At 37.0% G+C, this 26,188-nt stretch overlaps 1 protein-coding gene across 1 annotated transcript in view; it reads right to left on the bottom strand.

Moving 5' to 3' along the window:
• Positions 1 to 251: 251 nt before the first annotated feature.
• Positions 252 to 26,188, bottom strand: part of GDPD1 (glycerophosphodiester phosphodiesterase domain containing 1) — a 52,659-nt gene continuing 26,722 nt past the window's right edge. Inside the window, exons 3-10 of the mRNA XM_032871915.1 lie at positions 23,942 to 24,077; positions 20,989 to 21,034; positions 14,317 to 14,435; positions 13,704 to 13,793; positions 7,353 to 7,486; positions 2,804 to 2,863; positions 1,379 to 1,430; positions 252 to 969 (exon numbers count right to left, since the gene is read on the bottom strand). Coding sequence (XP_032727806.1) covers positions 847 to 969; positions 1,379 to 1,430; positions 2,804 to 2,863; positions 7,353 to 7,486; positions 13,704 to 13,793; positions 14,317 to 14,435; positions 20,989 to 21,034; positions 23,942 to 24,077 — 760 coding nt within the window. The 3' untranslated portion in view covers positions 252 to 846. The remainder of the gene's footprint in view (positions 970 to 1,378; positions 1,431 to 2,803; positions 2,864 to 7,352; positions 7,487 to 13,703; positions 13,794 to 14,316; positions 14,436 to 20,988; positions 21,035 to 23,941; positions 24,078 to 26,188) is intronic.

The raw sequence follows: 26,188 nt of genomic DNA on the forward strand, positions 1-26,188 counted from the left end.
TAAGACGTTATTTATAATCTAGATGTAGGCCCAAACAGTTATTAGTCAGTGCCAAAAATTGGAAAATTTTGTTTAGAGGAAACATAATGTTTAGAGGAAACATAAATATATGACTATTTGGGTCTTGTCTTAATTTACATTTAAGAAGTCCAATTTTAATGTCTACCAGAAAGAAAGGACATGGTAACAATTTTACACCTGAAGGAGATTCCAAACAGAATGTCCCCATTAACAGCAACAACCAAGAAATCTAATTGTCTACAGTTTTTATTTCTGATCAAGTATTAGTTTCAGTTTTTATGGAGACTGCCTTCTGTTAACAAAGTTAACAGAGCCTGTCAGATTAACTGTATCACTGATTTCTAAGCTCTCCTCCCACTGTATTTTCTTTCCTTTTAAACTAAGATGTACTAGAAATAACAAGACAACTCAGCATAGCTGTAGTGGCCCTCAATAATTTGCTTTACTAATTAGTTGATCTTATTCCAGTGAAGGCTAGTATCAAATCTATTCAAAAGTCTTTGATTTTATAATTACTTATAATAGTAGAATACTGCATAATATACAGAACTCTTGATCAATAATCTTCTACTTATATCTCATAACCAGTTATCATTCTAAACAAACTATTTACACATGTAAAATATGCAATATTCTTTAAAATAAATATACAATATATAGTTTCTACATTCTCAGACAAGCTTAAAAATGAGGTAATTAAAACTTAAATGATTAAACCTTTACCATTCTGGAAATGGCTTAGGGAAATGATGGCAAACTTGTTTTGTTTTTTTTTTTCTTTAGTTCTTTTCATCTTTCTTTGAGTGCTTCTGAGTACCTCCTTTTCTAAGCTGAAAAATTATGTAAAAAGTCCTTAAGCTTTGTTGGATAGTCTGTCATTACCCCAGTTGCTCCCAAATCAAAAGCTCGTTTGTATTCTTGTTCTTCATTCAAAACCCAAATATACACCTGAAAATTAGAAGCATGAGAAGTATGAGATGAAAGGTTAAAAGTAGAAAATTATTTTTTAATAGCCTACACTATTTATACACTACAATCTCAGCATACTTAGAAACAACATTTTAAGCCTGTAATTTTAAGAAATCATTGAACCGTTTAAAATTTTTTTTACTTTACTCATTAAACATACACTGTCCCACCCTCTGGCTTCAGTTACTCTCACCTATACATATGTGGACTCCAGTTACTAAAATGCCAGTGCTTTCTTGTTAAGTTTAAGGCAGAGCTTAAGGTCTTCATAGGTGAACCAGTAAAGCAGCAGCATCAGAGCTGGAACCAAATCAAGTTCCTGCCCTTTACACTACTGTTAAACTGGTGAGCTATACTATCTCCAAAATGCGTCATTCCAGAAACTTACCTGAATGCCTCTGGCAGTGAGGTGGTCAAACAAGGCTTTTCTCATTAGTAAGCTAGAAAAGAAAAGCAGAACAGATTTAGATACTCTTACCTCTTAGTTCTTAGTCCTAATTTAGTCCATTTAGAGTTTATCCCAGTGCTTTAGCGGCAGTAAAGCAATCACCTCAAGTCATAACTGCGGTGGATATTTATGTTCTAACTGCTCAATCTCCTTTCACTGCTGGCTGCTTGCTGGTGGACCACCAGAACCTCCTTTCTATTTCTTCTGTAACTAGATCCTCAGGAGACCCAATCTTACCAAACCTGCTCTGTAGACAAGAGGCTTCCTTGCTTTCCCTGTTGACACCGTTAACAAGTGAGAAAGAGCTGAGAAGTCTGTTTCTAACTTTCCAAGTTAAAATAAGGCCATGAACTTGGGCCAGGTTCTATAATACAGTTCATTTACATCATGGATTAGTCTTTCCTGTGTTATCTTAGAAACCTAATGTCCATTAATTACACTATAAATAGGAAACCTGCGCTTTTTAAAAGTGCTAAATAATTGACTTAAAAGTGAACTCTTAGACTATAAATCACTTGAGCAGGATGGGAACGAACTCTACTGGCAAGTTAAACATATTGTTTCTATTCTGTTTATGTCTGTTAAAATGATGAAATAACAGAGACTAAAAACCACATGTACTTAATACCAATTAAAAATGCAACCCTGAAAACCAGAAATTGAATCAGGAATAAAGCAAAAAAGAATAAACAGAGAAAAGATAAAAACTAGTTTTCCAACTCTGCAAGAGGAGCTAAGTAATTTAAAAGGTTGTGATTTAGGACTATTATTTAAGCATTCCGGGTTCCATTTTAAAGCAAAATATAAAAAATAAAATAAAATAAAGCAAAATATAGCACAGCAACATCGTGGTATTTACCTAAAATTAAACACAACATGTCTGAGAAGGGAAAGTATTTTCTTTAAAGTTGATCTCCACCCTAAAGGTGGGGCTTCCTGTCTGCTGTTAAGTCTTCGTGCAGCAGATTTTTCATAGGAATATGCCACTAGTCAGTATACACTTTTACATACAGTTGTACGGTTATATACACACTTCTTTCCACCACGTCTTTGACTGTGGTTTAGTGCAGAGAGCAAATGCCATGCCACCTCTTCTACTAACTAGCTAGAGAGCCCGAAGTTAATCATCTGCCTTTGGTTGCCCCTGAAGCTGGAGGAGATTATCTCTCAAGATTCCTCTTAAGGTTTTGAGACTAGTAATTAGTGTAGTTCTAAATGATTCATATACATCCACCCATGGAGTACATGCTCATCGTGTCCTTGTTACAAACCCCATGTAGAAAGCTTGCTCTAAAATTACAAACACGGTATTTAACAGATACAGCTAAAACAATAACTCGTATATCAAGAAACTAAAATTCTTACATATCGGAAAGCCAGATGAGAAACTTTTGACTTCTGGACATTGTGTGGGGTTCTTTTAGCCTGAGGCAAAATAAAATTTGAATCATAAATCAGAAACACAGAAAGATATCAGTGTGATAAAATAAAATGAGTTCAAAAACAAACAGTTGCCTTGCATTTAGTATGTGCTCAAAAAATATTTGTTAAAAAAAAAAGTAAATTAAAACCTACTTGGGTTCTCTGACTCTATTGATTTTGAGATAACTTTTTGCTACCACTACTAAAAGGTTAAAAAAATAATCAAAGTTCTCTTTCTAGACCCTGGGTGCCTGGGGCTCGTGTCTCTTCTCTTTTTTGGTGAAGCTTCTTTCTCTCACTTTGTCTGGTATAACTTAGTAGTAGTAGATTTAGTACATTTGCTGCTGAAGTGAGCACTGGTATTTAGTAAACTTAAACATACAACCAAACTTTACTACAAATGAAAAGATATATGGGGCAAAAATGTGACTAAAAAACCTTAGAAGCATGTTTTTTCTTCTCCTTTCAATAATTGAAGACATGGGCCATGTTCTTTCTTTTTTTCTGTTCGGGTTTTTTTTTTTTTTTTTAATTCCGGTTAGTTAACATGCAGCATAATATTAGTTTCAGGTGTACAATATAGTGATTCAACAACTCCATACGTCACTCAGTGATCATCATAATAGGTGCACTCCTTAATCCCCATCACCTGTTTAACCCATCCCCACCACCCACCTTCCTTCTGGTAACCATCATAGTTGATGGTTACCAGTCTGATGGTTACCTTGACTCTAGTTAAGAGTCTGTTTTTTGGTTTGCCTCTCTTTTTCTTTTGCTCATTTTTTTGTTTTTGGAATTCCACATAGAAGTGAAATCATATAGTATTTGTCTTTCTTTGACTTAACTTTGCTTAGCATAATACTCTCTAGCTCCATCCATGTCATTGCAAATACCAAGGTTTCATTTGTTTTTATGGCTCAGTAATATTCCATAGTATATGTATATATACTATATCTTCTTTATCCATTCATCTATTGATGAACACTTGGGCTGTTTTCAATAACTTGATCATTGTAAATAATCTGTTATAAACATCGAGATGCCTATATCCCTTTGAATTAGTATTTTTATATTCTTTGGGTAAATACCTAGTAGTATGATTGCTCGATTGTAGGATGGTTCTATTTTTACCTTTTTGAGGAACCTCATTACTGTTTTCTGCAGTGGCTGCACCAGTTTTCATTCCCTCCAACAGTGCATGAGGATTCACCCATTTCTCCACATCCTTGCCAACACGTGTTGTTTCTTAAGTTGTGTTGTTTTTTTTTTAAAGATTTTATTAACTTATTTGACAGAGAGAGAGAATACAAGCAGGCAGAGAAGTAGGCAGAAGGAGAGGGAGAGGGAGAAGCAGGCTCCCAACAGAGCAGGGAGATAAATGTGGGCTCAATCCCAGGACCCTGGAATCATGACCTGAGCTGAAGGCAGCCACTTAATCATCTGAGCTTCCCAGGCACCCTCTTGAGTTATTTTAGCCATTGTGTCTTCTGCCCATTTTAAATTAGATTATTCATTTTGGGGGTACTGCATTTATAAGAACTTATATATTTTGGATACTAACCCTTTCCCAAATACCTTCTTTCATTCTGTGGGTTCCTTTTAGTTTCATTAGATTGTTTCCTTTGCTGTGTTTTTTTATTTTGATGTAGTCTCAATATTTTATTATTGATTTTGTTTCCCTTGTTTCAGGAGATGTATGTAGAAAAAAGATACTGCTTGTGTTCTCTTCTAGGATTTTTATGGTTTCAGGTCTCACATTTAGGTCTTTAATCCATTTTTAATTTATTCTTTCTGTATGGTGTAAGAAAATGGTCTAGTTTCATTCTTTTCCATGTTGCTGTCCAGTTTTCCCAACACCATTTGTTGAAGAGACATTCTTTTTCCCATTGGATATTCTTCCCTGCTTTGTCGAAGATTATTGACCATATAATGGTGGGTTCATTTCTGGATTTTCTATTCCATTCCATTAATCTGTGTGTCTGTCTTTGTGCCGGTATTACACTGTTTTGATTACTACAGCTTTGCAATATAACTTGAAGTGCAGAATTGTGATGCCTCCAGCTGTGTTTTTCTTTTTCAAGGTTGCTTTGGCTCTTTTGGGTCTTTTGTGGTTCCATACAAATTTTAGGACTGTTTGTTCAGCTCTGTGAAATATGCTGTTGGTATTTTGATAGAGACTGCATTAAATGATTGCTTTGGGCAGTATAGACATTTTCACAGTATTTGTTCTTCCAATCCATGACCATGGAATCTCTTTCCATTTCTTTGTGTCATTTTTAATTTCTTTCACCAGTGTTTTATGGTTTTCAGAGTATATTCTTTCACCTCTTTGGTTAGATTTATTCCAAGTATCTGAGTGTTTCTGGTACAATTGTAAATGGGAGTGATTCCTTAATTTCTCTTTCTGCTTCGTTATTGGTTTATAGAAATGCAACAGATTTCTATAGGTTGATTTCGTATCCTCCGACTTTGCTGAATTTATCAGTTCTAGCAGTTTTTTGGTGGAGTCTTTTTGGTTTTCTATATGTAGTATCATATGCAAATAGTTAACATTTTACTTCTTCCTTGCCTCTTTGGATGACTTTTATTTCCTTTTGTTGTCTGATTGCTGTGGCTAGGACTTCCAGTACCATGTTGAATAAAACTAGTAAGAGTAGATATCCCTGTCTTGTTCCTGATTACAGAGGAAAAGCTCTTAGTTTTTCCGCATTTAGGATATTAGCTGTGAGTTTTTCATATATGGCCTTTATTTTAATGTTGAGGGTTTTTATTATGTGTGGATGTTGTACTTTGTCTTTTCCCTATGCTTTTTTTGCATCTATTGAAATGATCATATGGTTCTTATCCTTTCTTTTATTAATGTGATATAGCATGATTGATTTGCAAATATTGAACCTAGGACCTGTTCTTTTCAATTATCTTTTCTATACTTGACCTTTGGACTTATACTGAGTTTCGTCAGTTTCCTCAGCTTCCTGGAGTAGCACAACTACCTGTATCATTAAAGTTGGATTGTACCCAGAGCATATCTCTGGTTAGCCTCTCTCTACTCTGAAAACTTTTAAGTTTAACAGCATACGGCGATTTCCATTCCCCCTGGATCTTCACTTCTTGTTTCCTTTCTAGTGCCTCTTGTCCGTACTCTTGGAATAATTCTGAGTCTCCGCACTTAAATTCCTTTTTTTCCCCTTTCTCTCTGAATTCAGTTTTTCTTCAAAGCTCTCTAAATAAAATCCTCTTTTTCCTAACTGTAGCCCAGATTGAAAATACTGGTTGCAACCTCTGGAATCTCAGGGATTTAGTGTATCAAACACTACCTCATTAAAGAAATTATTATGTTGTCTTAGGAAGTACCCACCTTCATCTATTAAAAAAAAAAGTTAAAACACACACCATATTCTACCTTGTCTTAATCCATGATTACTTTTTAGAGAAAAGATTAATCTATGAAGTTTGTTCATTTGTATTTCAGTAATACCTGCTCCTAAAAGAAACACATGGGAGATAATCTAGAGAGGACAACAGTTCATGCCAAGCCATAGGAAGCTTAAGTATTTCAGGAGTAAATGGTCAGGAATCATTTTAATCCAGCAAATGAAAATGGTTTCTTTGTAGGCAAGAAGTGATTTCTGTTTTGTCTGAGAAATAGCTACAAAGGCTGCCCATAAATATAATTGGGAATAGATAAAATAAACATGCTCATCACGAAGAAACTCAAATTGGAAAACAAGCATGAAACATAAATGCTGAATACAACGATACCGACCAAATTGTTTTTCTTACCAATATTTCCTAATGACTGCTGCACTAATGTTCAGCTTGATCTTTTAAAGTTCTGTTTGGGGATGAAAAAAGTTTCCATGCAGGTGAGATCACATTTAATGTAATTTTTTTTTTTAAAGTAATCTCTAGGCCCAACGTGGAGCTTGAACTCACAACCCTGAGATCAAGAGTTCCATGCTCTTAGCCAGCCAGGTGCCCCACAAATTTGGAGTTTAATGGAATTTCAGCTGCATATTGTGACTGAGGTATAAATAAGTTAGGGCAGTTGGAGGGCAACTGCTATTACGTGTTAGAATAAAGGAAGTATTAAGCTTCAACATTTAAGGTCAATTCTTTGTACCTGACTTCTGAGTACACAGGCACAGAAAGTCATTGTTACCTGAAATGGGTCCAGATGAAATATTTACAATATTATTCATTTTAGAAAAATGTGTCTTAATTATATCAAAAAGCATTATTAATACAGGTCAGTTAACCCAACATGTAAATAACTATAGCAATCTATTCTTTTTTTTTTTAAGATTGTATTTTTAAACCCCCATGTGGGGCTCAAACTTAAAACCCCGAGATCAAGAGTCACATGCTCTACTGACTGAGCCAGCCAGGTGCCCCTATAGCTACCTATTCTTTATCATTTACATTGATATTAGTGAGACTTGATCTTAGTCCCCCTGTAATGATAACTGATGAAAACAGAGTAACCACTTACTTCAGTATGATGGAAGGCATTGGGATTTCAAAAAACTGTTCTCGAATGGGCACAAAGGGCAAGAGGCCAGTGAAGAAAAGGCCAAGAATGAGCAGAACACGTTGTAGACTGAAGAGAATAGGAATATCTGAATTCTAAAAGACACAAGCAATATTATGTTACTTCACAACTGCTCAAATAAAGAGGATTATTTCACATCCTCAAAATTTCCAAGACTGTATCTGGACATTTGTTAAGAGTACTCCCTGAATTATCAATATCCATTTCTAAACCTACCACACTTAAAAATGGCTAGTCCCTGCCAAATGGGTCAGGATCTGTCGTGGAGCCCTATACTGTTAATTGATGATACTTGAGTTTCTGTATTCCCTATTCTCTGCTTGCTACACCACTTCTGTCTGTTGGTGATAGTGCTTATCATTAGAGAACCAAATGGAATAAGATAAGGAAATGAATAAATGAAATATTCAGTAACCTTACTCCCATTTAAAAAAATATTAACTAAAGATCGATATATATTCATATATACCATATAGAGATATATATAGGTGTTCCTATCTATAGATATAGTTATATATTAGTTAAGCAGGATATGATATTGATACATCTATAGATAAAATATAAACACTGTTGCAAATATGTCATCTTTCAACTATATTACGCATCAAATATAAATAGGATTTTGTAAGCTAGTCCAAGAATCTAGCCATCATTTTAGATTTCTATTGCAAAATGTGTTCAAGGTCCCAAAACCCTTAGAATGCAAGCCATATATATATATATATATATATATATATATACATGAACTCTCTTCATCTTGTAAAACTGAAATTCTGTGCTCAGTAAATGGCCCCTCATATCCCCATCTCCCTAGCCCCTCCTATATTTGTCTTTAAAACAAACAGAAATTATGGTAAAGTTGATTTTTCTTTTTTTTAATATTTTATTTATTTATTTGAGAAAGAGCATGAGAGAAAGAGAGATCCCGAGCAGGAGGGAGGGGCAGAGGGAGAAGCAGACTCCCTGCTGAGCAGGGGGCACTCCATTCCAGGACCCTGAGAGCATGACCTGAGCTAAAGGCAGACACTCAACAGCCTGAGCCACCCATGAGCCCTACAGTTTATTTTTTTCTACACAAAAGTAATATATTGAAAAAGTCATGCAGAAAAGTAATTTATTTTAAATATTACCTCTAAATTACCCACTTCTTTATTTAAAAAAAAAAAAAACAGAGTAAGTAAGTTTGAGGATTTCTTCTGCACCTATGTTCACATGCTGCTTTGTAACATTTTAGGCTAATTTATATACAGGTGTTTCAGCTGTAACACAGTGTACAAGTCCCTGAAAAACTTGACTTCTGCAAATTCATGCACTAAGAATAAGAGCTTATGGGAAAAACTGGGTTGGGGTCAACCCTCAAAACTTAAACAGCTTTGGACCCAGAGAACTAAAAACAGTAACCGGTACTTCCGGAAAGCCATGCCAGGCTGCCCAGGGTGGGAGAGGGCGGGCTTTGGTATGCTGACCCACCAGTGACGTAACCGGGGCCACTCCATATCTTCTAAAGTAGAACATCTGGGAATCTTGCCATTTACAACTTGGATGGACTGAGAGGGTATTATACTAACGAAATAAGGCAGACAGAGAAAGACAAATGCCATAATGATTTCCCTTATGTGTGGAATCTAAAAAGCAAAACAAACAAAAAGCAGAGACTGACCCATAAATACAGAAAACAAACTGATGGTTGCCAGATGGGAGGGGAGGGGGGTGGGGGAGGGAAGAGGGGGAGTTGGGGGAGGGGAGAGGGGGAGGGGGGAGGGGGGGTGGGTGAAGGGGAGGGAGAGACACAGGCTTCCAGGTATGGAATGAATAGGTCATGGGGGTAAAAAGGGACAGTACAGGGAATGCAGTCAATGGTATTGTAATACTGTTACATGATGACTGGTGCTAGCTCCACTCGTGAGCACAGCATAAATATAATTTGTGGAATCACTAGTATCACATCGTGTTTCAATTATACTTGAATAAATAGAATTTATGAAATGGCACCCAGGCATTTGTAGTTTTTTGAGACTTTTCAGGTGATTCTAACACACAGCCAAGGTTAAGAACTACTCCATTGAGTAAGAGTGAATTAAAAGTCATTATGTGGGACTAAGGGCCCCATGTTTTCCCCTACCCACTGTGTGCCCCATTTTTCTTTTTATACATTTTTTAAAATTTAAATTCAATTAGCCAAGTTATCTTTGTATTTTTAGTTTCTAGCATTTGGGAATTAAAGGGCTAATGTAGAATTCTTATAAATCATACTTTTAGAATTATAAAAGATGCATGACTTAATTATATGACATGTTCATTATATGAATAACAAATATGATTGAGATTTTTTTTTTAAAGATTTATTTATTTATTTGACAGAGATCACAAGTAGAGAGGCAGGCAGAGAAAGAGAGAGAGGGAGAGGGAAGCAGGCTCCCTGCTGAGCAGAGAGCCCAATGTGGGACTCAATCCCAGGACCCTGAGATCATGACCTGAGCCAAAGGCAGCAGCTTAACCCACTGAGCCACCCAGGCGCCCCTGATTGAGACATTTTTACTGCCCTGTTCAAAAATTACTGCTGGAACTTTTGGGAGTTCTTTTTTTTTTTTTTTTAAGATTTTATTTATTTGACAGACAGAGAACACAAGTAGGCAGAGAGGCAGGCAGAGAGAGAGGAAGGAAAGCAGGCTCCCTGCTGAGCAGAGAGCCCGATGTGGGGCTTGATCCCAGAACCCTGGGATCATGACCTGAGCCGAAAGCAGAGGCTTTAACCCACTGAGCCACCCAGGCGCCCCCTTTTGGGAGTTTTTAAATTCTAAAATGACAAAAAGCCAGAGTCTTCAAGAAAAACATGTGAATCAAGGGAAAAGTTCTCTGATTCTGGGTCAAAAGTGGACTTTTTATTTTGAAACACTAGAGTCACAAAAACTTGTAAAAACAGAGTCCTATGAACCCTTAACCTAAGGTTCTCCAAATGGTAACATTTGTTGTAACTGTCATACATCAAAACCAGGACTTGACACTGGTTTATCGCTGGGGTTTTTTGTTGCTGTTTTCCCCTTTCTTTTCTTCTTTTCTTTAAGTCCCTCCTGGCCCAGCATATCACTGTTAATTAGACTATAGACCTTACTCAGTTTCACTTTTAAAATCTGCATTCATTTGTGCATGTGTTTGGGTTAATGCAGTTTTTTTTATTTGAAAGAGAGTGAGAGAGGGATCAGGAGGGACAGGAAGAGGGAGAAGCAGACTCCCCACTGAGTGGAGAGCCTGATGCAGGTCTCAATCCCGGGAACCCAAGATCATGACCTGAGCCAATGGCAAATGCTTAACCAACTGAGCCACCCAGGCACCCTGGTTTAGTGCAGTTTTAACAGTGTATCAATTTCTTTAACCACCACCACAAGCAAGATACAGAACAGTTCCATCACACACAACTCCCTCCTCCTACCTTTTGGTATTTGCCCTCACTCTCTACCTGACCCTCAGTCTCTATCCCTTGGTAGCCACTTATCTGCTCTTCAATGTGTACAGTTTTGAGAATGTTACATAAATGGAATCATATAGTATGTAACCTTTTTGTTTTTTGGTTTTTCTTTGTTAAGTTTTTTTTTTCTTTTTTAAAAAATTCCACTTAGTTAACATACAGTGTTATATTAGTTTCAGGTGTATAATATAGAGATTCCAGTGTGCCTGGGTGGCTCAGTCTTTAAGCATCTGCCTTCTGCTCAGGTCATGAACCCAGGGTCCTGGGATGGAGTCCTGCATCAGGCTCCCTGTTCAGTGGGAAGCCTGCTTCTCCTTCTCCCACTCCCCTTGCTTGTGTTACTTCTCTTGCTATGTCTCTATCAAATAAATAAATAAAATCCTTAAATAATCATAATCATAATCATAATCATATAGAGATTCCAGTATGTAATCTTTTGAGGTTAATTTTTTTCACCAAGCAAAATGTCTTTGAGTATTAGGACAGCCCAAGTTGTTACAGGTATCAATAGTTCATTTCCTTTCATGACTGAATAGTATTGTATCATGTGGATATGTCAGTTTGTTTAGTCATCTACCTGTTGAAGGGCATTTTGGTTGGTTTCCAGTATTTTGCTATAATAAACAAAGCTGCTATTAACATTCATATACAGGTTTTTATGTGCATACGTTTTCATTTTTCTGAGGTAAATGCCCAAGAGTGAGACTGCTGGTTAATATGGGAAGTTTATGTTTAGTCTGGTCAGAAACCACCCAGTGAATGAAGAGAGTGGCTGTACTATTTTACATTCTCACAGGCAAGCTAGAGAGATCCGGCTTCTCCTCATCTTCTCCAGCATTTGCTGTTATCACTATTTTTTATTTTTTAAAAACATTCGAGTTATGTAAAACAACCAGCAGGCGACAAGACCTCCAGTACAGTCACTTTTAATGATACGTGAAAATACCATTAGACAACAATTAGTTAGGGAAAAGTCTTAACACTAAATTCTTAGCAATCTGAAGCCATTCATCCCAATGATCGCTGTTTTCTTCTTTTGTACACAAGCAACCTTGGAATCTCAGAGGGCCTGTGGCACATACATAAAAATTACCTGCTTTAATGAGGGCTTTAACTGTACTTTTAATTATAATGGTGCATTCTGGATCTATATTTTTACCTTCTTTGCTAGGAAGGAAGGCCTTCCCAAAAGAAATCTTTGTATTTTGAATTACTATTTGTGTCACAGTATTTCTTCTGCCCTATCACCACTATCATTTGTATTCTGAAAGAGAGTCTTTCATGCTTAAGGTTTTTTAACATTTTGAATTTCATATTCTCCTAGCTATACTTGCTATAGCATATAAGCCATACTTATAATACATATAGTATATAGCTAAACTTGCTTAGAGAGGCTTAGCATACCATGTCAAAATATATCAAATTGGGGCAACTGGGTGGCTCAGTGGTTTAAGTCTCTGCCTTCAGGTCAGGTCATGATCTCCGAATCCTAGGATCGAGCCCTGCATCAGGCTCTCTGCTCAGCGGGGAGACTGCCTCCCCCTTTCTCTCTGCCTGCCTCTCTGCCTACTTGTGATCTCTCTCTCTCTGTCAAGTGAATGGATAAAATCTTAAAAAAAAAATAGAAAAGAAAAATTCACAGAAAATTATCAGAAACTAGAATAAAAATTCATTTAAAAAAATATATCGGGATGCCTGGGTGGCTCAGACGGTTAAGTGTCTGCCTTCAGCTCAGGTCATGGTCCCAGGATTCTAGGATCGAGTCCCGCATCAGGCTCCCTGCTCAGCGGAGTCTGCTTCTCCCTCTCCCTCTGCCTCTCCCCTTGCTTGTGAGCTCTCTCTCAAATGAATAAATAAAATATCTTAAAAAAACTTTTTAAAGTATATCAAATTAATTTTTATAGATATATTTTCTTCAAACAGAAAAATTTCAGCGGGTAGATGGCCCTACTTTTATATACCACCTGATAACTATGATCCTGGCTTAATTTGATTAATTCTGATTGGGAGGTAGGGAACAGAGAAGCTTGAACTCTAGAGTCAAAGGACTAAAATCTTTTCCTCAATTTAAAATTACACAAAAATTTCTATAACCTAACAAAAAACAGACATTAAAAAACAGGAATCATATTTTGTCTCATAATGTACATAATAAAATGTTGGCAAGCAACAATATTAGCATGTGAAAATAAGAATTCTGTAAGCCAGCCCCAAGTACATTTCTTTTCTTTTCTTGTTTTTTTTTGGGGGGGGGGATTTTATCTGACAGAGAGATAACAAGCAGGGGGAGTGGCCGGCAGGGGGTAAAAGAAAAGCAGGCTCCCCGCAGAGTGGGGGGAGCCCAATGCAGGACTCGAACCCAGGACCCTGGGATCATGACCTGAGCTGAAGGCAGTTTCTTAACCAACCGAGGCCCCTAGGCACCCCTAAGTACATGATTTCTATTAAATCCATTACCTCTGGGCACCTAGGTGGCTCAGTGGGTTAAGCCTCTGCCTTCAGCTCAGGTCATGATCTCAGGGTCCTGGGATCAAGACCCGAATCGGGCTCTCTGCTCAGCAGAGAGCCTGCTTTCCCCTCTCTCTCTGCCTGCCTCTCTGCCTATTTGTGATCTCTCTCTCTGTCAAATAAGTAAATAAAATCTTAAAAAAAAAAAATCCATTACCTCTATTATTAAACTTCTGGTTAGGTGCTTCTACCCAGTACCATCTGTCTTTATATCAAGGATTTGAAATAAGATACTTTTAAAAATTATTACTGTGGTGACATTTATAGATCTACAACAGCAGCAAGAAAGATCATTCTGTATCATTTTGGAAGCTTACCTCTCTGTAGCACTTTTCTACAATTTCATAACTGGCATTACCCCACACCGTTATGTGTTCTCGTCTATATTGCTTCACCAACTCTGAAACCTGCATGTGAAAAATGCAAAAGTTTATGCATGCGCCTACTGGCAAATCCACTTACGTTGTTACTTCACTTAAAAAATGGATTACAACTGACTATCTGCCAGTGAATAATATAAACTTTGGGAAGAACTGATATATGAATTCAGATTATTTTATAAAATATAAGCAATTACATACATCTTACCATTCTGTGATTTATCTAATAGAATGCAACTATTTATTCATTTGATATAAACTAACTGCAAAGGAAGCAAATAAATTTGAAGAAGTTAATTACACCCATGCCAGAACAACTGGTTCACAGGAGCTCAGTTTTATCCATGACTGGGACAGGACAGCTTGCTCTGAAAATAGGCCTTCCAACAGTAAAGTGATATTTTCTACCAGGGCATTATTTAAAACAATACGGATCCCTAGAGTATCACATTTCCTTGAACATTATCAGTCTATGAAGTCACTTACTGTAGCCTTACTTAGTTTGTGAAATCTGATAGAACACAGCCAGAAGAGGGACTGGCTCACATACCTTTTTTATCAGCACATTGTTGTTGACCTTGATATCGATGTTAATGGGAGTGTTAGGAAAGGCCTCAAAAACTTCCTTCAGTAATGGAATTCGGTTATCTTTTCCTTCACATTGGCATGCTGAGAAAGCAAGATTTGTAAAAGTATTTTTAAAAGATAACATTCACTTTTTTGAGGATTGGGAGAAAAAAAGATCAAGTATTGTTTTCACAATAGGATGTATTTATATAGGACATGTACAAAATGATGAAAAGTAAGAAGAAGAAGAGGAAAATCATCTAAAATCCAACAACTTAGATATAACCATTGTGATCATTTAGTATACTTTCTCTAGTCTTTTTTTCCAATGCATAATTTAATACAGTTACAGTGTAGCTATAGATCTTAACCTGATCTTTTTACAAAAGTAAAAAATAAATAGTGCATGTTAATACACTTAGAATTTAGAATTAGGATTTAAAGTTTTTTTCATTAAACTTTTTGAGATTCATTTGGAGTTATAAGAAAAATACAGAGATTTATGCACCTTTTACCCAGATTCCCCGATAACCTCTTATAAAACTATAGTACAATATCATAACCATGACATTGATATTATTATAATCCACCAATCTTATTCTATAATTATTTTAAATGGTTTTAAAATGTTCCATTATGCAACAATTTAATTATTTTAATTTAACCATTCCCCCAGAAAGGTAACAGAGTTTGCCATTCCAAAATATGCCACTTTGGCATAAGGATTATTTTTAACTAAAGGCAACTGAGATGAAGCAGATACAAAAGAAGCCCTCTGCCCTTTCCCATTTGCCGAGAAACAGGACTTAAATTTGTACAGAACATAAATCACCAACTTTAGGCCCTTATTGGCACCACAGAACTCTGCATAACAAACTACTGACTAGCCTTTATCTTCCATTATTCACCCATATACTTACCTTCCCACGATTTGCTACCCTAAAAACTCAAAATCCTTATTTGTCTTGTCAATTCTCTGAAAATGTATTGGATATTTTTGTTAAGATGCTAGGAGCACCTGGGTGGCTCAGCGGGTTAAGCCGTTAAGTGTTTGCCTTCAGCTCAGGTCATGATCCCAGTGTCCTGGGACAGAGCCCCACGTCAGGCTCCCTGCTAAGCACCCCACTCCCCCTGCTTGCGCTCTCCAATCTCTCTCTCTGTCAGATAAATAAATAAAATCTTAAAAAAAAAAAAAAGATGCTCTATAAACTCAAGTTGACGCCAGACTTTGAGTTACTCATCCCTGAGTTTCTGCCATGATAAGTATATTAATAAACTTGTTTGTTTCTGTCTTGTTAATCTCTTTTGTTACAAATCCTTCCTGAGAACCTAGAGGGTAGAAGAGAAAAAAGGTCCCCTACATTCTACTAGTGGATACTGAAGTTGTTTGGGGAGTTCTACTATAATATCACCATTGAAAATTTTCAGAGATTGAGAATATGTATGTTCGGGCAAGGGAAATACATGCTAATTCAGGAATGTGTTAAAGAATTGTATCAGTGTAGCCTTTCAAAGAAAACTGAGCCAAAAAAAATTAGAAGAGGATTTTTAAACACTTTTTTACCTTTCCTAACAGTTATTTTCTTTATTCTTTCCCTAATCTCTTTTGCCTTGAATCATTTACATAATATATATGCATGCTATATAAGTATCATAAAATTTGTCCTTCCATCCAAAACTTCGATCGCATTTCTTTCTTTTTTTTTTTTTTTTAAGATTTTATTTATTTAGTTGACACACAGAGATTACAAGTAGGCAGAGAGGCAGGCAGAGAGAGAGGAGGAAGCAGGCTCCCCGCAGAGCAGAGAGCCCGATGCGGGGCTCGATCCCAGGACCCTGGGACCATGACCTGAGCTGAAGGCAGAGGCTTTAACCCACTGAGCCACCCAGGCGCCCCTCGATCGCATTTCTATATGAATAACAAAATGGTAACAGATCCTTTATTTCATTTTCATTGTACAAAGTGTATCAATGAAGTAAATTAAATCCATGTCAAAAAATTATTTTTAATAAAGGCTCATATGAAAAGGCAGCATGTAAATGAGGAAAAAAAGGAAAAATGTATTACTGTTTTGTCTGTTCTATATTCCATTCCTATTGCCCTTTTACTACTCTTTGTAATTCAGATGGGCTCTGGATCACTTTGACCAGACACTCCATCCTTTGGCTCTGTCTCCTCGGCCCCAAAGAGAACACATGGACCTTAAGCATAACACTGTGAACGTGAGAAGAGGTCTTCTGAAATCCTCAGCTGAATGCATCATGTACTTTTGATGTTGGCAGAGTCCATCTTTATGTGTAGAAGGTGTGCCTGAGAACAAAGCTAACGTAAATGAAACCAGACCAAGAAACCGAGATACAGACTAATTATTGCTTAAGCAACTGAAGGCATATGTTCTATGTCTGAAGGCATAAAACCTCTAAGCTTTTTAGTTAGGAGAACCAAATTCTTCTTCTTTTTTTTTTTTAGAACCACATTCTTTTAAAAATTTCTTTTGAACTATCTTGATGTGGATTTCTAGCACTTATAATAACTGAGTTTAGACTTATAATAGACTACCGAAATGAATGGTAAAAATTCTGTTAATATATAAAAATTTAGCTTGTATTTACCTACCCAGGACCCCTTCTTCCCTTGGAAAAATGCATCTCCTTTATTCCACGTTGTTCTGATTGGGTTCTCAAAAACAGGACCCACTCCCCCTTTATTCTCATGGGCAACAGTATGACCTAGGTCTGGTTTATCATAATAGCCTATTTCTTTGTCCACAGTGACTATCTCAAGGATGGACACATGAGCCATGCCAGGCCAATCAGTGTCTTTATCTAGAACTTTCCCCTGAAGCTCAAAGGGAGGATTGCTTTTTTTTTTTTTTTTTAAGATTTTATTTATTTATTTATTTGACAGAGATCGTAAGTAGGCAGAGAGGCAGGCAAAGAGAGAGAGGAGGAAGCAGGCTCCCTGCTGAGCAGAGAACCAGATGCAGGGCTCAATCCCAGGACCCTGGGATCATGACCTGAGCCGAAGGCAGAGGCTTTAACCCACTGAGCCACCCAGGCACCCCGAGGATTGCTTTTTTACCATTGGGTCAATGTGTGGGCAGGATATGAATGAATTGTGATTATGTTCCCTGCTACAAGGACAAAAATCCATCTACACTGGAAAAAGGTAAGACCCAAGAGAAGCAGAACCATAGAATGCCTTGAAGAGTCCCCTTTGTGCCCTTGGATTCAATAATGTTTAACATCAGATCCACCACTATTATAGACAGTTAATGATAAAATAAATCTCTGTTGTTTCTTTTTTCCCTTAAGCTGGTGTAAACTCATTTCTGTTACGATCTAAAATGTCTGAACATTATATTCTAGTCCCACACTGTTTGAGATGGTAGCCATTAGCCACATAGGGCTATTTAGATTAAAATTAAATAAAACTTTAGTCCCTGAGGTGGACTAGCCACATTTTAAGTGCTCAACAGTCACATGTGGTTATTGGCTACTGTAACTGACAGTGCAAACACAGAACATTTCTACCACCACACTCCATTTAAACAGTGCTATTTTAGTTAAGTAAAAATTTTGTTAGCTTGTTAAGTGTGGAAAACTTAATTTGGCAGTCAAAAGAATTGCCATGGGCGATAGCTATTCACACCCAGGTTAAGATGTTTGCAAGGATCAACTTAGAAAAAAGTCAAACAGATAAAACTAACTTTGGAACATTATACGAGAAGAAGAATGTTGCATCTAATAGTGGGAGAAACAAGGAAATTAAAGTTATGTTAATAACTAAGAAAAAAAAAGCCCATTCTAAAAGTGATGTTAAGATATTTACAATGGATGCCTCAGCCAGCAAGAGTGTAGAAAATGAGCTGGGGAAAGAAGTTTGTCTCCAGGGGCGCCTGGGTGGCTCAGTGGGTTAAGCCGCTGCCTTCGGCTCAGGTCATGATCTTGGGGTCCTGGGATCGAGTCCCGCGTCGGGCTCTCTGCTTGGCGGGGAGCCTGCTTCCCTCTCTCTCTCTCTCTGCCTGCCTTTCCATCTACTTGTGATCTCTCTCTGTCAAATAAATAAATAAAATCTTTAAAAAAAAAAAAAAGAAGTTTGTCTCCAGTATAGTTCTGGGCAGAAGAGAACCATCTAGGAAATACTACAGAAAGAGAGAGAGGAAAACAAGAGTGATAGGCAAAACAAAACAAAAGAAAAAAACCAAGAGTGATAGTGCCATAAGATGTGCTGGGTGATGGAATGAGTGAAATGGCCTCTAAAAACATGCTGGAACTTGAAAACCATTCTGACCAACTCTAGATTACCCAAATTATGTATCTTTCATGAAAAAAAGGCTATTTTCAAGTAAGCAGGATAGGTAATAACAAACCCTTTAATTAACACATTTTTATATTCTTTCTTTATATTTATTTTTTAATGTAGCCTGTGGCACATCAAAGCACCTTAAAAAAAAATTACTTCTTCAGTAAAATTATGAACCACAAAGAAAGCAAGAGGCCTAAAATCTGTATTCCTCTGAGAGTTGGTAGTCTCTCTCTCTCTCTCTACAGTACTTAAAACTAAGCAACAGTTCGTTCTGAGCAGGGGAATAAGACCAAACAAACAAACAAACAAAAGAGGAGGAGGGACAACTATCTGCCTGAGTCAAGTTTTTATAATACAGTATCTTAGCCTATTTCAAATGCAGTAAACTTCACATTTGAGGCAGAGTCTTAAGTTAATTGTGATTAACTGAATGCAATATGAACAAAAAATTAATTCTTTTTATAGGTGTCTAAAGCTTGAGAGTACATGGCAGTGCTATTAATAAGGCATATAAAGAGACTCTTGGGGTGCCTGGGTGGCTCAGTGGGTTAAGCCTCTGCCTTCAGCTCAGGTCATGATCCCAGGGTCCTGGGATCAAGCCCCACATCAGGCTCCTGCTCAGTGGGGAGCCTGCTTCTCCCTCTCTCTCTGCCTGCCTCTCTGCCTACTTCTGCCTATTTGTGATCTCTCTCTCTGTGTGTCAAATAAATAAATAATCTTTTAAAAAATAAATAAATAAAATAAAGAGACTCTTTAGGGGAGCCTGGCTGGCTCAGACAGTAGAGCATGTGACTCTTGATCTCAGGGTCATGAGTTCAAGCCCCATGTTGGACAAGGAGCCTACTTAATTAAAAAAAAAAAAAAAAAAGAGAGAGAGAAAAAGACTCTTCAGAAGGAGAAGCAGCATGGTACAGCTGAACACTGGCCTGGTTAGAAGGAGACCTAATTTCAAGTCCTAGCTCTGTCATTTATTTGCTGTATGACCTTAATCAAGTTAATTTATATCTTTAGGCCTCAGTTTCCTTATCTAAAACAGGAAGAGATAGAATTATATGGTCTCAAAGGTCATTGCATATTCATAAATTTTATGACTTTATGACAAAAGGTATATAAATAAAAACTTAAAAAAAAAGAAGTATAAATTCTGAAAAAAAAATTAGAATAAATTTCTTCCTCAAAGGAACTTTTAATCTTTGTGAGGCTTTGGCTTTGCTCTGCAAGGGGAAAAATTAAACAAAACAAAATGAACCCCCCCCCCAAATAAAAAAGAAGCTTGACTTATGAAGTATTTTAACTTTCACAAATCTATAATTGACATAAATATATAATAGCTTGGCAAATATAATCCTGAAAGAATGAAAAAAATGTTCCTGCAAACTAACACAGCTTAATGATACTTATCTGAAAAGTAACATCAAACAATGTTTAGATCTAAACATCCTTTAGAAATAGCTAATTTAAACAATTTTCTGATTCTTATTTGGCTTTCTTATATTTTCCAGTCAAGGAGAAATTATAGTGACCAATTTTAAACCTAGTACACAGAGCAGTTAACAGTTCTTTAGATCTTGACATTTAACCAAGGTTTTAACCATATTCAAAGCATACCACACCAAGGTCCATAACATGTAACATCTTGTAGTTTTACTAAGTTACAATTTGAATCATTTAAAACCCGAGGCTGAATTGGGACAGCGTGAGGCTCTACCCGCTTAGCAACCTGCATCTCCAGCTGGTGTATTTTCCATCCTAACATGTTTCAGTCTAACAAATCCAACAAACTGGGCCAAGGAACATGTTCCTTTGTGAGAAATATTCCCTCACAAGATAGAAAACTGCTATGCTGATGATTAAAAAGTGATGGTGACCAGGAAATGGGTGGTTTATCTGAGTAATAGAATTCTCTCTAATAATTTAAGATAGGGAGCAGTGAAATGACATAAAATCAAATGGTATAGAATCAGTAAGGATCTGAAAGGGGTTTTTTTCAGTTTCTTTTCATTTTTTTTTTTAACTTATGATGGATTATTACTACAAATTATAATAATCATCTAGAATTTGAAGCTTCAGAAATGCAAAGTAGCCCTAATAATATCTGGGTTTCTTGTAATTAGTATTCAGGCTTAAATTAACTGTACATAAATTTAGATAGAACAAGCCAGTTAAATCTCTAGCCTTCATCTCAGGGTCAAGATTTCAGATTTGTAGGTCTGAGAGAGTAAGTATTGAGGGCAGTCCTTTTAGCTGGAACTTACTATCAGAAGAAAACACACATGTATATCTAATTCTCAGTGTAAATGAATACACTTTAATGTAAATATGTAAGCTGCAAATGGGAAATATTACCTCTTTGAAATGTGACATCCAGTTTGCCAAGGTAAGGTGGGAGTTCCTTTAAAAGATATGATTAAAAAAAGTTAGCTCTCAAGAATTTAAAAATATTTTAGTGTCTTACAGTGAGACAAAGATTTTCTTCTTCAAAAAATAAAAGAAAAAAAAATACCTATGTTGACATAGGGCACACTTTAGCTAAACATCCCGAACAGCAAATTAACCAGGTAACTACTTACTTTCACAACTTATAAGAAAAGAAATCTGTACTATTTAATGTGGACCTTTTCTCAATAATAAATATTCAGTGGAGCCTGGGCGCTCAGTCATTAAGCATCTCCTTTGGCTCAGGTCATGATCCCAGGCTCCTAGTATCAAGCCCTGCATTGGGCTCCCTGCTCAGCAGGGAGCCTGCTTCTCCCTCTCCCACTCTCCCTGCTTGTGTTCCCTCTCTCACTGTGTGTGTCTCTCTCTCAAATAAATAAAATATTTAAAATAATAATAATAATAAATTTCAGTATCTCAGTAGACAAGTGTCAAGAATAGACAATTTTTAAAAATGACTAACATACAGAAAAATCTTTAAACTCACAAATAATCAAATAAATGCTAATTGAAACTTTAAATTTAGGAAATTTTTGTTATAGTTTAATACCCTATAATGGTAAGGGTACAGCAAAATGGGAATTCCTCTAACACCACATTTTAGCACTTTTTAAGAAATTTTTACTTTATTTTATCTTTAAGTAATCTCTGAGACCAATGGTGGTCTTGAACTCACAACCTTGAGGTCAAGAGTTACATGCTCTACCAACTGAGCCAGCCAGGTGCCCTAGATTTTGGAACTCTTAAACACTTTCAGAAAGCAAGCTGGCAATAACAATTTTCTTTTTTTTTTTTTTTTTTTTGTAAAGATTTTATTTATTTATTTGACAAACTGAGATCAGAAGTAGGCAGAGAGGCAGGCAGAGAGAGAGAGGGAAGCAGGCTCCCCGCTGAGCAGAGAGCCTGATGTGGGGCTCGATCCCAGGACCCAAGATCATGACTTGAGCCGAAGGCAGAGGCTTACCCACTGAGCCACCAAGGCACCCCAACAATTTTCAATATAAAGAAACTAAAATATTCCTAATCTTTTACCCAATAATTTCCCTGCTGGGAGTTTATTTAGGGAAATAATTTTAAAAACAGAGATAACTTGTGCTTGCTTTGGCACCACTTATACTAAAAAAAGAGATAATTTTATTTTTATATAGACACTTTCAATAAATAAATATACTTATATACATATCTTCATAAATATATATCTTTTAAAAACTCTATATAAAGCATATAAATATAGAGAAACCTTTATCTTTACACATGAAGGTGTTCAGTGCAGTGTTAGCTCTAATGGTGAAAACGTAAAACTATTTAAATGCCAAACAACAGAGAAAGAATGGTTAAAAATTCCTCTATATTCACTCAATGGAATAATTGCAGTCACTTGAAATGTTTATGAAAAATAAGCATGGGATCTGAAAGGGCTAAATGCCACCAATTCCAAATACATGACATTCTGGAAAAGGTAAAACTATGGAGACAATAAAAAGATCAGTGGTTTCCAGGGGTTAGGTGGGGGGGAAGGATGAACAGGCAGAACACAGGATTTTTAGGGCAGTAAAACTATTATGTATGACACTACAATAGTTGATACACATTATACGATAAAACCCACATGTCATCCTATGTTAAGAATAAACCCTAATGTTAACTATGGATTTTGAGGTGATAATGAGTGTCACTGTAGGTTCATAGATTGTACCAAATATACCACTCTGGTTCAGGATGTTGAAGGGAGAGTGGGGGGACAAGACCTGTGCAGGGTCAGAAGTTATGTGGGAACTCTGTACTTTCTGCTCAATTCCACTGTAAACCAATAACTGCTCTAAAAACTAGTCTATTTAAAAAAAAAGAAGAAGAAAAAGAAAAAGTGGGAAGCCTGGGTGGCTCAGGTGGTTGAGCATCTGATTCTTGGTTTCGGCTCAGATCATGATGTCAGGGTCCTGGGATCAAGCCCCACGTTGGATCCACAGGGAGTCTGCTTGAGGATTCACTCTCCCTCTACCCCTCCCCCTGCTTTCACTCTCTCTCACTCTCCCTCTAAAATAAATAAATCTTAAAAAAAAAAAAAAGAAAAAGAAAAAGAAAGAAAAGCCTGCGGTGTCTGGGTGGCTCAATCGTTAAGTGTCTGCCTTCACCTCAGGTCATGGTCCCGGGGTCCTGGGATTGAGCATTGCTGAGCGGGAAGGCTGTTTCTCCCTCTCCCCCTCCCCCTGCTTGTGTTCCCTCTCCTGCTGTCTCTCTCTCTGTCAAATAAATAAATAAAATCTTAAAAAAAAAAAGGTAACTTAAAAAAAATAAATTAAAAAAAAAGCATGGAAAAATGTGCATCATGCCATAATGTTAAAGTGTTCAAAAACACAATTCTCTATAATATACAGTAGGACCACAACCAGGCAAAGAATATACAGGGTACACATACAGATGGTATTCTGTTAACATAAGTTTTCTTTAGGTGGTAAAATAAAGCATTATCTTCCATCCACTTATCAGTCTCTAATATAATAGCAAGTAAACTACTAAAATCAGATTTCCTATTCTTGAAGACTAAAACTAATTCATACACTCAATCTGAACCAAATAAATTGTAGTATACTTCAAACAAGTTGAAATCCAGTAGTTTCACATTTGAGGACTTCGGTAATCTTGTTAAAATACTTATAAAAATAACTCTCCGAAGATGTATCCACAGATTTCTGTAGTGAGTATAAATCCTCCCTGGAAGTTAGAATAGTTTTTATAATTTCCTCTGGCATTCATTATTTAATCACTATCATTTACTGAAGCACTATCTGGCATTATTTGTTTTTAAAAATCCTACAGGCCCTAATATCTACTAGATATTAGCTTATCATGCATTTTTACTTACACAGTACTTGAGATCAGAGATGTTTACATTGACCCCAGTTGACCTCTTTAAATTCTCATCATGGGACACTACAACTTGCTCATCTTTTGTGATATGGCAATCCAATTCCAGCATATCAGTTCCAATTGTAACTGCACTGAAGAAATGCAGAGAAGAATAATAACATTAGAAAGTTAAGTAAACTTCATTTACATTATATGCACTAGGTATAAAAATTAGGAGTTAAATCAAATAGCAAAACATAACACTAAAATTTCTCTACATTGTCATCTATTATGATTTATTAATGTCACATTCTAGAGTAAACACAGATTAAGAGAATCATGTTGCCTCTTTCCATAACCAGCTCTCCATACCCAAAGTCTGTAACAGGGGCACTTCTTCCCAAGACCATGAGCTGAAGTGTGAAAGGGGTCCCAAACTGAACTGGGATCAAAAGATACATGGGTGCCGTGAACCCAAATTCCTTGAGTCCTCTGAGATCAAGGCCATGGCTCAGAAAAGGCCCACAGTCAATGACAAAAACCCACCCTATGGAGACCTGGCCTTCAGGGTGACCAGGTGCAGAGTCACTATGACCATCAGAGAAAAGAGATTTACCAAGAAAAGTGATGAAGCCAGGGAGATGCCCTCCACTCTGGATTTAGAGCAAGTCCCCGCTACCATGCCAGGCCCTGCAGAACCCCCCGCACTGTCTCCTTCACCCATAGAAGACTACAGAATCTAAGTGGGCTTATAGAGCACTCCAGCAAAGTTGGGATGTCTTTGAAGACTGTCTTGGAACATTTTTGTTCTTTCTTTTCTCACAATCACTGCTGAGTGGTGTTTATCCTCACTAATGCACTTAGAGAAATCATTGGTTTTTCAAGTCAAGTCTCTGAAATATGTCCACATTTGATCTTTAATTTGTGTCATTCTATAGAATGTTGTCAGTTTTATTTGAATTAAAAAAAAATTGCTGCCAACCTAATATAATGGATAGGATACTGGATCAGAAGTTAAAAAGGTCTGGATGCCAGTTCCTGCTTTGCTATCAACTTGCTGTATAACTATGGGCAAGTAAATGCCTTTCTCTAGGCCTACATTTTCATATTTATAAAATGATAGGATTAAAGAACAAGAAATTCGTGCCAGCCTTTGTCACTTTAATTCAACATAGGATTAGAAATTCCAGCCAGAAAAAATAAAATTAAATTAAAAAAAAGAAAAAGAAAAAGAAATCCCAGCCAGAGCAATTAAGTAAAAAAAAAAAGGGGGGGGGGGCTGGGCATCCAAATTGGAAAGGAAGAAGTAAAATTATCTCTGATCAATATGACCTTGTATGTAGAAATCTTAAAGATTCTACACACAAAACTGCTAGAATTAATAAACTCACTAAAGTCGCAGAATACAAAAATCAAAACATGGGGTGCCTGGGTGGCTCAGTTGGTTAGGCGTCTGCCTTTGGCTCATGTCATGATCTTGGGGTCCTGGGATTGAGCCCTACACTGGGCTCCCTCCTTAGCGGGGAGTCTGCTTCCTCCTCTCTCTCTGTCACTCACCCCAACCCCATTTGTGCTCTCTCAAATAAATAAATAAAATCTTTTTTTTTTTTAAAGATTTTATTTATTTATTTGAGAGAGAGACAGTGAGAGAGAGCATGAGCAAGGAGAAGGTCAGAGAGGGAAGCAGACTCCCCGTGGAGCTGGGAGCCCGATGCGGGACTCGATCCCGGGACTCCAGGATCATGACCTGAGCCGAAGGCAGTCGTCCAACCAACTGAGCCACCCAGGCGTCCCAATAAATAAAATCTTTAAAAAAAAAATCAACACACGGGGTGCCTGGGTGGCTCAGTGGGTTAAGCCTCTGCCTTTGGCTCAGGTCATGATCTCAGGGTCCTGGGACTGAGCCCCACATCGGGCTCTCTGCTCAGTGGGGAGCCTGCTTCCCCTCCTCTCTCTGTCTGCCTGCCTCTCTGCCTACTTGTGATCTCTCTCTGTGTCAAATAAATAAAGTCTTTAAAAAAAAATCAACACACAAAAATCAGTTACATTTCTATAAATTATCAGCAAATGATGTGAAAAGGAAATCATAAAACAATCCATTTGTAATAGCATCAAAAAGTAAAAAGACTGGGGTGCTTGCATGGTTCAGTCAGTTAAGTGTCCGACTCTTGATTTCAGCTCAGGACATGATCTTAGGGTTATGAGATTGAGCCCCACATCGGACTCTGTGTAGGGCATGGAACCTGCTTAAGATTCTCTCTTT

This window comes from Lontra canadensis, unplaced genomic scaffold, assembly GCF_010015895.1.
Source record: "Lontra canadensis isolate GAN:19392208 unplaced genomic scaffold, GSC_riverotter_1.0 scaffold43, whole genome shotgun sequence".
NCBI lineage: Eukaryota > Metazoa > Chordata > Mammalia > Carnivora > Mustelidae > Lontra > Lontra canadensis.